The sequence below is a fragment of the Mustela lutreola genome, chromosome 15 (assembly GCF_030435805.1).
Source record: "Mustela lutreola isolate mMusLut2 chromosome 15, mMusLut2.pri, whole genome shotgun sequence".
In the NCBI taxonomy this organism is placed as follows: Eukaryota; Metazoa; Chordata; class Mammalia; order Carnivora; family Mustelidae; genus Mustela; species Mustela lutreola.
In genome coordinates, this window is record NC_081304.1 from 37623526 (window position 1) to 37638265 (window position 14740).

At 42.8% G+C, this 14740-nt stretch overlaps 1 protein-coding gene across 2 annotated transcripts; it reads left to right on the forward strand.

Annotated features, from left to right (window-relative positions):
- Positions 1-101: 101 nt before the first annotated feature.
- On the forward strand, positions 102-13406 carry LOC131816524 (protein SLFN14-like). Of its 2 annotated transcripts, XM_059149338.1 has the most exons (7): positions 102-311; positions 1240-1459; positions 2744-3859; positions 5339-5467; positions 7180-7894; positions 8708-8858; positions 8970-13406. In XM_059149338.1, exons 3-7 carry the CDS (start codon positions 2800-2802, stop codon positions 9540-9542), a joined length of 2628 nt encoding a protein of 875 aa, XP_059005321.1. In that variant the 5' UTR covers positions 102-311; positions 1240-1459; positions 2744-2799; the 3' UTR covers positions 9543-13406. The 2 variants fall into 2 exon arrangements, with proteins under 2 accessions (XP_059005321.1, XP_059005320.1); XM_059149337.1 differs by having other exon boundaries at positions 105-311; positions 8708-13406.
- The last annotated feature ends 1334 nt before the right edge of the window (positions 13407-14740 follow it).

Sequence of the window (14740 nt, forward strand, 5' to 3'; positions counted from 1 at the left end):
ACACCGATCTTCAGAGGGGGGAAGTTTAGCTTTGGCCCCTCACTTGAAAACCCCTGAATGTGTCCATTACCACTTCATTCACTCCCAGAGGTCAGAGCCTGGCCTGCTAATCTGCCCTGTCATAGGCTTTTCTTGAGTCCTTATCAGCCTTCCTCAGTGGGTCAATGTTATGAAGACCAGGGGAGTCTGGCAGAGTTCCTGCTCCTCCCAGGCTGATATCAAAGGGCAGCAGGAGCTGTGACAGAAGGCAAATATTCAGACCAGAGCCAGACGACGCACTGAAACAACAAGAGGAAAAGCAAGAGCATCAGGTAAAAAAAAAATAATAATTTTTTAAAAAATCTCATCCATCTCATCTTAGGGGTAATTCTTGTTTGAGAACACAAAGGGCTTAGTAAAAGAGTAGCTAACTTGTAAACTGGCAAAAGACAGCGAGTGAGTAATTTGGGAAAGTGTAGAAAGGATGTTCGCATGAAACTAGAATCTGGAAAACTTTGTATCTATCATAGTCATTATCGGCACCCAAGCAACATCCATGAGACTTGGCAGTCCAGAGAGTATAGGTCTGCTAGTTCAAAAGCAATTATATTTTTTCTGTGGGACCCAGCCAGTGGAAATTATAGGAAGACAAATTACAACTGAAAAATCAGGAAGCAATTTCTTTTTTTTTTTTTTAAGATTTTATTTATTTATTTGACAGACAGAGATCACAAGTAGGCAGAGAGGCAAGCTGAGAGAGTGGGGGAGGCAGGCTCCCTGCTGAGCAGAGAGCCCGATTCGGGGCTCGATCCCAGGACCCTGAGATCATGACCTGAGCCGAAGTCAGAGGCTTTAACCCACTGAGCCACCCAGGCGCCCCATAGGGAGCCATTTCTAACACAATTGTCAGAAAATAGAAGGGTCTAATCTGAGAAGTAGTGAGTTACTGGTTGCTGGAGGTGTTTAAGCAGTTGTTGGAAAGCAATTTGTTGGGAGTTGGGGATATCATAGAGAGGACTTAAGAATCAGACAAAAGGGAGGCCCTGGCTGGCTCAGTCGAAGGAGTATGTGACTCTTTATCTCAGGTCATGAGTTCAAGCCCCATGTTGTGTATAAAAATTACTTAATTTTTTTTTAATCAGATAAATGGTTAGGCTGGAAGATCTTTAAAGTTCCTCCAATACTTCTGTGATTCCATTATGTGAACACAATGTTATCAGAAATTTCTCTATGAGCCATTCTTTGTACATTTACCTCCAGAATATGCTCCTGGATGAAAAAAAAACAATTCATCAGGTTGATACTGGTTTGCCTGAAGGAAGTGAGAAGAGCAAACTAATGGCAAAGGAGGATAGCCATCCTGCAGGATGCCTGTTTTTTCCCCCTTTGTGGGTATAAACAACACCCACATGGCCTCTGCTTGGCGAAGATCACACAGAAGAAATGGTTTTCTTCTCCTAGAGGAAGAATTTTCATCTGGGTTAGTAAATATTTTGTTTTGCCATTAACAAAAGATCAGGGTGTTGTTTCTGAAACATTAGCTGCAGAGCCCTGATTTCAGTTTGGGTGGATCTTCTCTGGTCTGTGAAGAGGAAAGGACATTGACTTAAGGACTGTGTCCCAAAGGCTCTGGCCTCTTCCAAACCTCAGATGTTCCCACGGCACAGGGCAGAACTATTGAGGAGGGAAAGAATACTCCTGCTCCTACTTCACACTCTGTATGGAGAGATGTATTGAAGAAATGTATTTTTAGAAGAAGCTTTGAGGAGCTACACTTATTTCTGCCTTTGGTATCAGTAGACATTCTTTCAGGAGTAGAATTTTTTAAATGTATAAAATAGGGCATAAAGAATACCAAGTTTTATATCTGTCTGTCTGCTTTTTTTTTTTTTTAAGATTTATTTATTTATTGGGGCACCTGGGTGGCTCAGTGGGTTAAGCCTCTGCCTTCGGCTCAGGTCATGATCTCAGGGTCCTGGGGTCGAGTCCCGCATCGGGCTCTCTGCTCAGCAGGGAGCCTGCTTCCCCCCTCTCTCTCTGTCTGTCTCTCCATCTACTTGTGATTTCTCTCTATCAAATAAATAAATAAATAAAATCTTTAAAAAAAAGATTTATTTATTTATTTATTTATTTGACAGAGAGAGAGATCACAAGTAGGCAGAGAGGCAGGCAGAGAGAGAGGAAGGGAAGCAGGCTCCCTGCTGAGCAGAGAGCCCAATGTGGGACTCGATCCCAGGACCCTGAGATCATGACCTGAGCCGAAGGCAGCGGCTTAACCCACTGAGCCACCCAGGCGCCCCCATATATTTGTTTTTATAGCAAGACCTTCTACATCACATATGCCCCTGGACCTTTCTCCTTTAGTTCTCTATTGCCTTCCTTCCTTTCTCCTTTGAATTATAAATAGGAGCATCTTCTAATTTTAACCTCTGTTTTTGCATATTTTTTAACAACTTTCTTTGGCTCCTGTGCCAAACCAAGCCCTTTAGATAAGGGCTCACTGTTGATTCTTTCTGATTCTAAATGAAAAACAACTAAAATCTTCAGCAATGTAATTTTTCTTTGATGGAAAAATATTAAGCATTCATCTTCATCTATGCCCGTTCATGCTGGAAAGGCTCGGGGTCTTGGCAAAGTTGTTAGAGACCAGTAATATTTAAGATTATTTCTAATATTAAAATGGATCTCCAAAAATTTATGACTTTGAAGAAAATATTGTAATTGCTGGCATTCTTGTTAATGTAGAAACAATGTTTCTGTCCAGGTTAGTTACTGGAATCTCCTTCTGTTAACTGTTTGGAGTGCTGAGGGGCCGGTGGGATGGCCAGCTTCCAGACCGACATGGAAATGCTCTATCCCGAGACAGTTGTACACGTGGGCAGAGTGACTTTTGGAGAAGAGAACAGGAAGAAGATGACCAATGGCTATCTGAAAAGAACTGAGAATAAGAAAATCATCCAGGCCACGTGTGCCCTGTTAAATTCTGGAGGGGGTATGATCAAAGCGGAGATTGATGATAAAACCTACAGTTACCAATGCCACGGGCTGGGACAGGATCTGGAAACTTCTTTCCAAAAGCTCCTTCCTTCCGGTTCACAGAAATACCTTGACTATATGCAACAGGGGCACAATCTCCTGATTTTTGTGAAGTCCTGGAGCCCAGATGTTTTCAGTCTCCCCCTCCGGATTTGCAGCTTGTGCTCCAATCTCTACCAGAGAGCTGTGACCTCCACAGTCAACCTGAATGCGGTCAGTTCCTTGGAGCTCCTCAGAGAGAAGCAGTCTAGAGCCCAAAGAGGGAGATCAGGGGTGAAGGAGCTCAGTTCTCAGAAAGTTCCTAACAGAGACATTCAGGAAGAAGAAGACATGAGGATGTCTGCCTCAGAGTTGTTTCAAAAGGACAAACTCATATATAAGGAGAAACTCAATTTTACTGAGTCAACCCATGTGGAGTTTAAAAGGTTCACCACCAAAAAGATCATTCCCCGGATTAAAGAAATGCTGCCTCATTATGTTTCTGCATTTGCCAACACCCTCGGGGGATACCTCATTTTTGGGGTAGATGATAAGAGCAAAGAAGTATTTGGATGTAAGAAAGAAAAAGTGAACCCTGACTTACTAAAAAAAGAAATAGAGAACTGTGTAGAAAAGTTGCCAACGTTCCACTTCTGCTGTGAGAAGCCACAAGTGCATTTCACTACCAAAATCTTGAATGTGTACCAGAAAGACGTCCTGTACGGCTACGTCTGTGCGATTCAAATAGAGCCCTTCTGCTGTGTTGTATTCTCAGAGACCCCGGATTGCTGGATCATGAAGGATAATTCTGTCACAAGGCTGACGGCAGAGCACTGGGTGGCCATGATGCTGGGTGTTCAGTCAGGTAAAACAGAAGGGAAGTTGCAATCCCGTCCGCAGGGAGGAGCTCCTTCTGTGTCTCCTGCGGCTGTTCCATCAGGTATTTTAGTTGAAGCATAGAAAGCTATTTTGCTTGCAAATATTCTCCCATTACAGGGTTTAAAAAAAAATACATTTTCAGTTCCAGGGTCCCTGGCTGGCTCAGTCGGTGGAGCATGCAACCCTTGATCTCCAGGGAGTGAGTTTGAGCCCCATGTTGGGTATAGAGATTACTTTAAAATAAAATCTTAGAGAAATATATTTTTCAAGTTCCAAAGACTCAGAATATGAACCTTTGAGGTCAAGAAATGCTTGGATGTTAGTCCACTTTGGGAAAGTTATCTCATCAGCCATGAATTAGTGAAAGTTCTCTTTTATGCACGGTAACTGCCTATTAAACATGCACTGACAAAATGTGTCACTCTAAAGATGGTATTTGAGAGAAACGCTGTTTAAGGATGACTCCACTAATTCTTTCCAGGGAAGCTTGTTGACAAACTTGAATGGTTCCTGTAACATTAGGAACTAACACCTTATCCAGCGGGCTTGGGACACCACCAAGTGGGGAGGGAAACCATGCAAAAAGGAGATGCTAGGCAGATCTGGTGGTGGGGGAGGTCGACTTCCAGTGCTTTCACTTCCTTTTCAGTTTGGCTGGGAAACAGCCCTGGTGATTTCTAATCAATCTGTAAAGGACCTACTGGCTGAAAAAAGCTTATCAGTTTGCCTTCACGGTCAATATGTTTCCAATTTGATAAAAGAAGCTGGGATCAAGACTTGAGTGATTTTGCTGGACCATCCTCTGGTCCCAAATTTGAGTTTACTTTTCTCATATACACACACACCCCAAACTAGAGATCCTGCCACCTTCTGTTCCATCTAAACCTTGAATGGGGGGCTTAAACACATTATAACAATATAAAAAAAATATTGTGCTTAACTTTTCCTGATCCTCCCCACTCCCTGCCTTTCCTCTTAGGGTTGAAGCAGAATCAGAATATTAGAGTTAGAAGAAAATGTAGGGGTCACCAGCTCACTTTGGCACAGGAGAGAGGACAAATGACTTGCCCAAGATGAGTCACACAGTGACTTTGAAGATGGGTGACGCCGCTGGAGTCCCCAGGCTGCCTTTCCCAATATATGTGAACTGTTTGAGGCATAGAAGGTGTGAGAGGGGCTCAGGCACGATGCACAGCAGATGTCAACAGCAGTACGAGAAATAGAAAGCGGTTTCTGGGGCACCTAGGTGGAGTCGGTTAAGCATCTGACCTGATTGCGGCTCAGGTCAAGATCTCAGCATCATGAGACTGAGTGAGCCTCAGTGCTGGTGTGAAGCCTGCTTAAGATTCTCTCTTTCTTCCCCATTTAACCACCCTCCCTCTCTCCCCCTCTTTAAAAAAAAAAAAAAAAAGGAAAGAAAAGCGTTTTCTTTTTGATCTGAAACAACTTCCCATTATTTGTTTAGCAACTGCCAGTTTGACCACTGACTCCAGCTTTCCCCTGTGCACCCCAGTTCCAACAGCACTGGGAAGTCCATCATCTCCCATGAAAGTCCTAGAATTTAAGAGACCTCTACAACAACGTCTGTTTCCAGGTATTCCTTCTTCATTTCTGCTGAAAGGACTGTTTTCTAAAATTGAGTTGGGGGGCGCCTGATTGGCTCTGTCAGTTGAGTGTGTGACTGGATCTCTGGATTGTATTTGAGTCCTACGATGGGCATAGAGTTGACTAAAGAAAAAAAAAGAAAAAATTAAGTTGGGAGGAATTGGTAGTAATTAGTCCAAGGCTTTCTCCTTAGAGGAGGTCAAATGTAGGATTCAGCAGATGTAATGGTCCTGAAACAATAAACATGATGACCCTTGATTCTTAGTTGTTGTATCCACACTACATTTTGGGGTGCTTTAGGGTTTCCAGTCACATATGGTTTTGTGTTCCAAATTTGAGAGAATTTAGTCTAAATTCCTTAAGTCTATACCACAGGAGAACTGCCCCCTGGCTTTCCAATAAGAAGATGGTGAGCCATGGGGTCACCTGGACACATCCTAAAGCAGGGCTTCTCAGTCTGGAGACTATTGACATTCGGGCTGGATAATCCCTTTTGAGAGGGGCTGCCCCATGAACTGTTGGATGTTTAGCAGCATTCCTGCCCTCTACCCACTATAGATGCCTGTAGCCCTGCTGTAGTCATGACAAAAAATATTCTAGATGTTGCCAGAGGTCCCCCAGGGGGCAAAATTGCCACAGGTTAACAATCAATGTCCTGAAGGCAAGTTCTTACTTCCCTGAAGCATCAGGTACACACACACACACACACACACACACACACACAGAGAGAGAGAGAGAGAGAGAGAGAGAGAGAAACCTGTAGCAGGAGGGAATACCTTCCTAGCAATAGCGGGCCACTTCCGGTTGAGGAGGGAATGCCAGCAGACTTTTCTGTGAGGACTCCTCCTGCACCTTCCCCTGCACGAGCTGCCAGAAATAGGAACTTTAGAGTCCTAGCCTGTGAAGAGAGGAGGTGCTTTCTTTTAAAAAAAATATATGAATTAATTTTTAATTTTAATTCCAGTATAGTTAACATACAATGTTATATTAGTTTCAGGTGTACAATACAGTGATTCAGCATTTCCATTTACTACCTGGTGCTCATCAAGATAAGTGTCCTCTTAATCCCCTTCACTAATTTATCCACCCTCCCCAGCCCGCCTCCTCTCTGATAACCATCTGATTGTTCTCTGTAGTTAACAGTCTATTTGGGGGGTTGTGTCCTTTTTCCCCTTTGTTCATTTGTTTTGTTTCTTAAATTCTGCATATGAGTGAAATCATATGGTATTTGTCTTTCTCGGACTTATCTCCCTAGAGATAAGTCTCTAGATCCTTCCGTGTCATTGCAAATGGCAAGGTTTCATTCTTTTTATGGCTGGATAATGTATTATATACCACATCCTGTTTATCCATTCATCTATTGATGGACACTTGGCTGTTTCCATAATCTGGCTATTGTAAGTAATGCTGCAATAAACATAGGGGTGCCCATATCCCTTCCTACTAGCGTTTTCATATTCTTCAGATAAGTACCCAGTTTTGTGATTACTGGATCTTTCTAGATAGGTCTCCCAAGGCAAGGGAACAAAAGCAAAACCAAATTATTGGGACTACATCAAAATAAAGAGGGGGTGCTTTCTTTGCACCCAAGGAAACCCATAGTTCCATGGCTAGATTCATTTCTTCCTCTGATGTTGCAGGAATACTTACAATATGCTTTTGTAAATCTTAATTAGTAACTTCTATTTCTTGCATTTTCAGTGACATGGGAAGAGATACAATTTAAACCAGAATCCCTCTGTAAGAAGCTCTTCTCAGATCATAAAGGACTCAAGGAATTAATGAAGACACAGATATATCCTTGTTCTCAAGGGATTGTGGTATTTTCTAGAAGCTGGGCTAGTGATGTTGGCTTAAGGAAGGAGCAGGATGTCCTGTGTGATGCTCTCCTAATAGCAGTGAACAGTTCACTGATACTCTATACGATCTTAATAAACCCTGGTTGGAATGGAGGGCTTGAGTATGCCCGAAATACTGCTCATCAGTTAAAGCAGAAACTGGGAACTGTCGGTGGTTACACAGGGAAAGTGTGTGTTATCCCGAGGCTGCTGTACCTGTCCAGCACACAGCATGGCCCTGATGAAATCCCCGTGCACTATCCCACATCCTACAGGCTTGCCACCAAGGATGACATGGAAGACTTGTTGCAAGCCCTTATCGTAGTCTCACTGTGTTCTAGATCCCTTCTGAGTGACCAGCTGGGCTGTGAATTTTTCAGCTTGCTCATAGAGGAGCAGTGTGAGTCGCTTTCAGAAAGCCTTCAGGAGACACGAGAATTGTTCATCCACTGCTTTCCAGGAACCAGGAAGACAGCCCTGGCCATAAAGATCATGGAGAAAATTAAGGATTTGTTCCAGTGCAAAGCTAAAGAGATCCTTTATGTTTGCGAAAGTGACTCCTTAAAGGATTATGTGACGTAAGAGTTCCACTAACTCTTGGTTAAAATAAACACTTTAAGTCAGTCTTTTCCCCAGGATCACCGAAGTTTAATTTGTGCTTTTAGATGTATATTAAATTTGGTTGTATCTTGCTTCCTCTAATATACTGAAACATACCATCAAGGAAAATTGAGCTAAGGAAACACAGTAGCAGTTCCAGAGAGGCATAGCCCTGCAGACTTGTAACCCTACTTGACAGGTAACAGAACTAAGAACCTCCTGACATTTTCCTTACCAAAATCTCGAGAGGCTTTGGTTTTGTACTATAAGTAAGTGGGGGAAATAAGACTTGCTTTAAAGGAATTTGTACTAGCTCATATCTCTTTTGCACATAAAATTCTGTCTCTAGGGACCTGTTCTCCAGCTCTAAAAAGGACAGAAATTTAAGTTATCGTAGTAACAGGCATAAATTACTTTTGAGATTTCCTCTGCATGTAATAGGCTTGTCTTCAGAGGTTGCCAAGCTGCAGAAAGAGACTAGCAATAGAAATAAAAATCTAGGTGTAAATTTATAAAAAAAAAAAAAAAAAGAAAGAAATAAAAATCTACCTGGGTTCATTTCAAAAAGTTTCCCATGCAGATTTAGTTAGATAGCCTCAAAGAGTAAGGTTTGCAATTATATATTATTCTGTCTGTCAGGTCACTTTTAAGTAGAGAGGGTTTTGTTGTGTTCAAGCTACCCCAGAATCAGAGAGTCAGACTCTAGGTGAGAACTAGCCTCTCATTCCAGTCTGCCTAGCATTCTCTTGCTTTATATGCCTGAAACCTTATTTTCTCTTGCATCCTTACAGCCAACAAACCACCTGCCATGCTGTGACCCGGAAGACCTTCTTACAGGGGGAGTTCCTAAAGATTAAACACATAGTGATGGATGAGACTGAGAATTTCTGCAGCAAATATGGAGACTGGTACCTGAAGGCCAGGAGCATCACCCACCCCAAGGTGAGGGGAGCTGGAAGTGAAAACCTTCATCGTGGGATTCTCTGGATTTTTGTGGACCCTTTCCAAGTTCGTCATGTGGATATTAATGGCCTTCCCCCTCCATCCGCTCAGTTTCCTCGAAAAACAATCACCAACGGGATCCACTGTGCTCTCGAAATAGCAATGGTCATGAAGGAAGAAATGAAGAGAATCAAAGCCAATCCGCCCTCCGGTATGTCCCCAGACACACTATCATTGTTCAGGGAAGCTGCCTATGAGGAAGCAGCACATGCCCAGGCCCTGCCTGGGGTGTGTGAGACAGAGGCGAACCTGACTATGGAACAGATTGTGAAGCGGGTGGCAGAAAGGTGTCACGACCTGTTCCAGGGTGGCTATCGGCCCAAAGACATTGCGATTCTGTGCAGGAAAAGGGAGGACAGAGGACGCTATGAGCCCGCACTGCTGAAAGCAATGGAATTATTTGAAACCCGTGGAGCAACCAAGGTTGTGTTCAGCCAGGCCTCCGGGGTTGGGGGCAGTCACATCATTTTAGACAGTATTCAGCAGTTTTCAGGCCTGGAGAGGAATATTGTATTTGGGCTTAGTCCAGAATGCGCCCTGTCAGAAGAAGCTCATAAGCTCTGCTTTGCTTCACGAGCCATTAAACACCTCTACCTGCTCTATGAAAAGAGGGCCGCTTTCTGAAAGTTATTCTCACAATACAGGCAGCCAGAAAGAGCAGAGTCCCTTCTCCCAGGCAGGTGGCAGCAAATCCTTCTCACGTATTATCAGTGAGGAAATTGAGGCACAGTAAATATGGCATGGAGCCACAAAAATGTCTCTAGGGATTGACCCTTCCCCTCTATGTGCTGTCATTGTCTTCTTCCCCATCCACATCACCTCCTGCCTGTACAGTCATAGTGGACTGTTGATTGGTTCCTTGCCTCTGGTTTTCCTAGTCCGGTCCATCTTTCAGGGACCAGAGGTTGTCCTAAATAGAGAACAGAGTGTGTGACATCCCCTGCCAATGTATCTGCAGTGAGTCCCTGAAGTCTTTAAGCCAAACCAATTTCCAGGTCTTTCCATGCTGTACCCTGACTTACTCTCCTAATGTAGCCTTTGTTCTATGTCTTCTCCCAATATGTCTAAGGTACCCCAGTCTCACTGGCCTATGTTGGGAGTGGGAGGTAGGATGCCCTCCAGGCTACTAACTTTGACTCAGTCTCTCAAGGGCAGCACCTTGGTCAGACCTCCTACTGGCTATGGGTCTCAAGCTTTATGGGCCCAGAACTTGATTTCCTCTTTTTGTTAACTAGGGATTAGTCTCTTGGGAGTGGTTTTATGCTAATCAAACTCACAAAAAACCAGTGCACAGATGAAAATCTCACTCTGTCAATTCACAATGAGGACTGTAGTAATATGTGGACCAGATACTTTAGCTTTTCAGTCTATTCAATAGTAACATAGGAGGCCAAATTATGTAAGCATAGCTTTGCAGCAATGGTAATCTCATTCAAATGTATGAAGACTCCAAGCATTGTCAGACTATTGCAATCATCTCTAAAATAGGAATATTTGGGGGGCAACTGGGTGGCTCAGTGGGTTAAGCCTCTGCCTTCAGCTCAGGTCATGATGCCAGGGTCCTGGGATCGAGTCCTCCTTCGGGCTTTCTGCTTGGCAGGGAGCCTGCTTCCTCCTCCTCTCTCTGCCTGCCTCTCTGCCTACTTGTGATCTCTCTCTGTTAAATAAATAAATAGAATCTTAAAAATAAATAAATAAAATAGGGATATTTCCACCACAAGGATTAGACAGGTCCAGTTTACAAAATAAAGCAAATTTAGAATGCTGAGGGTGGCTAGGTAGTCCATATCCTCTGCCTCAGATGAAATTTCTCTTCTCTCCTAGTTAAAGTTTCCAGGTTGACCACCAGCCTTCCCCCTCCCTCCTCCCAACACACACACATACTTTGCTCCCATTCATTCTCCACAGGTAGATAACATTCACCTTGGCTCAACACTGCTTGTACTCTGCGGCTGGCCTGGGAAGTATTCTGTCTCTAAGAGGTCTTTGCACATCCTCAAACTCTTCTGCTATGACTTGGTGTTAATGTTAATCTAACTCTGAGTTTCCACGGAGCCTGGAGGGCAACTCTACTGCCTCTACCTCCCATACACACTCCTGGCTCCTGGCTGCGTTCTCTTCTCAGCCTTCAAACCCTCGTCTACCCCTCTACCTGCTGAAATCCTTGCTTGTCAGTCAAGTCCTTGTTCAAATGCCCAACTCCTCAAGGAAACTTTCACCATCCTCCTACCTTAAATTTGGTCTCTCCTTTTGTGGCCATTCTGTGGCTTAAAAGACTTTTAATGATAATGCCAAACTCATTCTAAACGGCCAGAGATGTAGCTGTTGGCATCGTCAGATCACTAAATACCTTTCTGTCATGTCTTCTTTTCAAAGTATGTGAAATAGAAATAAAAATCAAAGTTCCCTTTCTCTAGTCAGCTCCCCCAAAGAGTGAAGCAATCTCGCTGTTCTGTAAGGATATTTAAGTTGCTTTTGGAAATATTCTTATTTCCAGATTGTTTTAATTTCTGGAAAGGTTTAAGACAACCTTATTGATACTGGGGAGTCATGAATGCAAAAAAAGAGTGTGCAAATAGTCCTCTGGCTATAATTTCAGATAAGACCCATCAGCTTTCCAAGAGGTGGGAGAGCAGACAGGGCTGGAAAAGCATTCATAGCAACCTTTTTAAATTGCTCAGGCCACCAGATGGGCCAGTCTGAACCCAATGGGCAGCTGTCTTGACGTATGGATTGAAGAAAACTTCTCCCCTGCTTCTTGCTTCTTCAATTCCTCCTTTTTATGTTTCCTTGGCGTTTGGGGAGTACTTTGGGTGGGAGAGATTGAGTTTAACAATTAATTAGCTTTCAATGAAGCGAAAGATACCAGTGCAGGAACATTTGGATAATGGGAGATGTGTGAATTCTCTAAAAATAATTTAAAGAGCCAAAAGTGGAGAGGGAGTAGGAGAACAGAAGAAACAGGGACCTGCTACATTTAATCACAAGCCTCAGTACCATTCAACTTTTTAAAACCATATGTATGTATTATATTATTTGATAAAATAATTCATTTTTGAAGGAATTGTTTTATATATCAAATCGGAGAGTCTATCAGTTCTTAGTTTCCTCAAATGGCTTAGTCTGGCTTAAAGTAGAAAGCCTAACTCAATGGTTCTCAACCCTGACTACTCATTAAAATCAGGGTCAGAGGGGCTTTAAAAATACCTGTGATCTGGTGTGTGGGGGTGGTGCAGATGGTGCAGTCGGTTGAGCACCCGACTCTTGATTTCAGCTCAGGTCTTGATCTCAGGGTCATGAGTTCAAGCCCCAAGTTGGGCTTCACACTGGTTGTGGTGCTTACTCAAAACAAACAAACAAACAAACAAAAAACCTAGTGATCAGACCACTCAACTCAACGTCTCCAGGCATGGGCTTGAGCATCTGCATTTGTTAAAAGTCACCCAGAAAGGGGCGCCTGAGTGGCTCAGTGGGTTAAGCCTCTGCCTTCAGCTCAGGTCATGATCTCAGGGTCCTGGGATCGAGTCCCAAATTGGGCTCTCTGCTCAGCAGGGAGCCTGCTTCCTCCCCTCTCTCTGCCTGCCTCTCTGCCTACTTGTGATCTCCCTCTCTCTGTCAAATAATAAATAAATAAATAAATAAGTCATCAAGATGTTTGTAATATGCCACCAGGTTGAGAACTATTGAACCCAAGTCTGTTCACTCTGTTCTCAAACAGATGTCTGCACACATTTCTCTTCCTGGGCTTCCTGAGAGTAAGGATGGTCACTTACACATCTTTATTTCCCCAAATGCCACTAGTGCAGTGCCTCAAATGTGGCAGGTGCTCAGTAATTATTTGTTGAATGGACTTGCTTCCTTCAGAAAATCAGAATCTGCTAGAGACAATGCCTCTATTCATTGAAATAGTTAGCTAATTTTGGAGCCTTCAAAGAGGTCAGTGTGCAGAATAATCAGCACTGAAATAATGAAGAATAAGAGAATGAAGGAATTTAAGCTGTTTTTAGAAAGGGGCAAAATTAAAGGTCCAGATTACTGGAAGTTCATTAGATTTGAGTTTGAGATTTGGCACTGGCGGGGGCTAAGAGTAATTGACTTAGAAATGTAAACTTTTCTATATACTCTCAATATACTGCATAAAACTATTTGTTTGATAAAGTAACTTACCTGTGATAAGCATCTAAAATTTACTTTGAGGGGCACCTGGGTGGCTTAGTGGATTGAGCCTCTGCCTTCAGCTCAGGTCATGATCTCAGGGTCCTGGGATCGAGCCCCACATCGGGCTCTCTGCTCAGCGGGGAGCCCGCTTCCTCCTCTCTCTTTCTCTCTGCCTGCCTCTCTGCCTACTTGTGATCTCTGTCTGTCAAATAAATAAAATCTTAAAAAAAATTTTTTTTAAATTTACTTTGAAAAAGAAGGGTGATATAATTCTATTATGCAAATTTGAGAAATGGACAAAGACAAAATAAAAAGCTCTTACCATCTCATTATTCAGGCATAAGTTTTTTTTTTCATTTTTGCTTATTTATTTGCATTCTTCTTTGATATCCTAAAGTAGTATGTTATGATCCTGTTGTACAATCAGTTTTATATCCTGTGTGCATTTTCTCCTTTGAACATTTTTGTGAAGTATTGTTGTAGATTGCATTAGTGTCCCCAATTCTTCATCACTCTCCCTGCTATACTCTTTGTAGTTCCTAACACTAGATCAGGAGGATATTTCCCACCCCCATGGTATGCGTGTGGTCATGTGACTTCATTTGACCAATGAAATGTCAGTTGTTGTCATGCACACAGAGACTTTACCATTTCAGCAGTAGGCCTGCTCTCTTGGGCTTCTTCTCTGGCCACACAAAGACTAGGTGTGGGCAACCCACCAGTCACTGATGAGTGACAGATGGGAAAAGGGCTTGGCACTCAGCCAAGTTCGACTGATCCTGGCTACGTTAACTGAAACCCAGCACATCTACAAATGCCTATGTGAGAAATACATGGTTATTATCGTCCACCTGAGATGTCAAGGTTTTTGCTGCAGGCTATCATAATTTTACACTATTAAAATTAAGCCAGGCACATAGGCCTACAGCCTTTAAATCCCCAGAGAGGAGATTCCTGGATCAAAAAGGTAGCCTAGATAAAAGACTCACCTCATTTATGTAGGGTTTTGATGGGAAATGGATAGGAAAAGCCCAAGGACTGTACTTGACCATGCAGATGCGTCACCTCCAATGAGAGAACAAGATGCTGACATCAGATTTGATGACAAAAGAGCATTGGTGTCTCAGAAACAGCTGCATGGAGAATGAAACCAAGGCTCATCACCCTAGCCCAGGACCTAAGAGGAAGATCTTAACTTGGAGAATTACAGATGGGACCATTGTACAAACTTAAGATTATACAGAAAAGATACTCTGGTTACTTGAAACCAATGCATGGTACTATCTCAGAGAAAAAACAAAACAAGATGTCTTTGATCATCAAGGACTTTTTTTTCTGAAGAGAAACTGTAGCATGGAGAACCCCATTTAGGGAAAGGGGAAGAAGTGGAGAGGTAAACTAGATTTCCCAGGAAGCTGAGCTGCCCCAGTTTCCCTAAGGTTTTAGGGAAGCTGCACATAAAATTGTTTCCGAGAAGCTTCTATTTGAAATAAGTACAAAATTTAAAGTAACTGTATACGACTATTTATCAAGTGCTTACTACAACCAGCAACTAAGGCTGGTTGCTAACGCTTTGCCTACATTCTCACATCTCTGTGAGGTAGATACACATTATCTCCATTTTAGAGATGATAAAACTGAGACACAGAGAATTTCATTTTCTT

Coding starts and splice junctions, on each gene's coding strand:
- LOC131816524 (XM_059149337.1), top strand. CDS start 2,800: ATGGCCAGCTTCCAGACCGACATGGAAATGCTCTATCCCGAGACAGTT. Junction 3,860..5,338: donor GATGCTGGGTGTTCAGTCAG/GTAAAACAGAAG, acceptor TTATTTGTTTAG/CAACTGCCAGTTTGACCACT. Junction 7,895..8,707: donor TCCTTAAAGGATTATGTGAC/GTAAGAGTTCCA, acceptor GCATCCTTACAG/CCAACAAACCACCTGCCATG.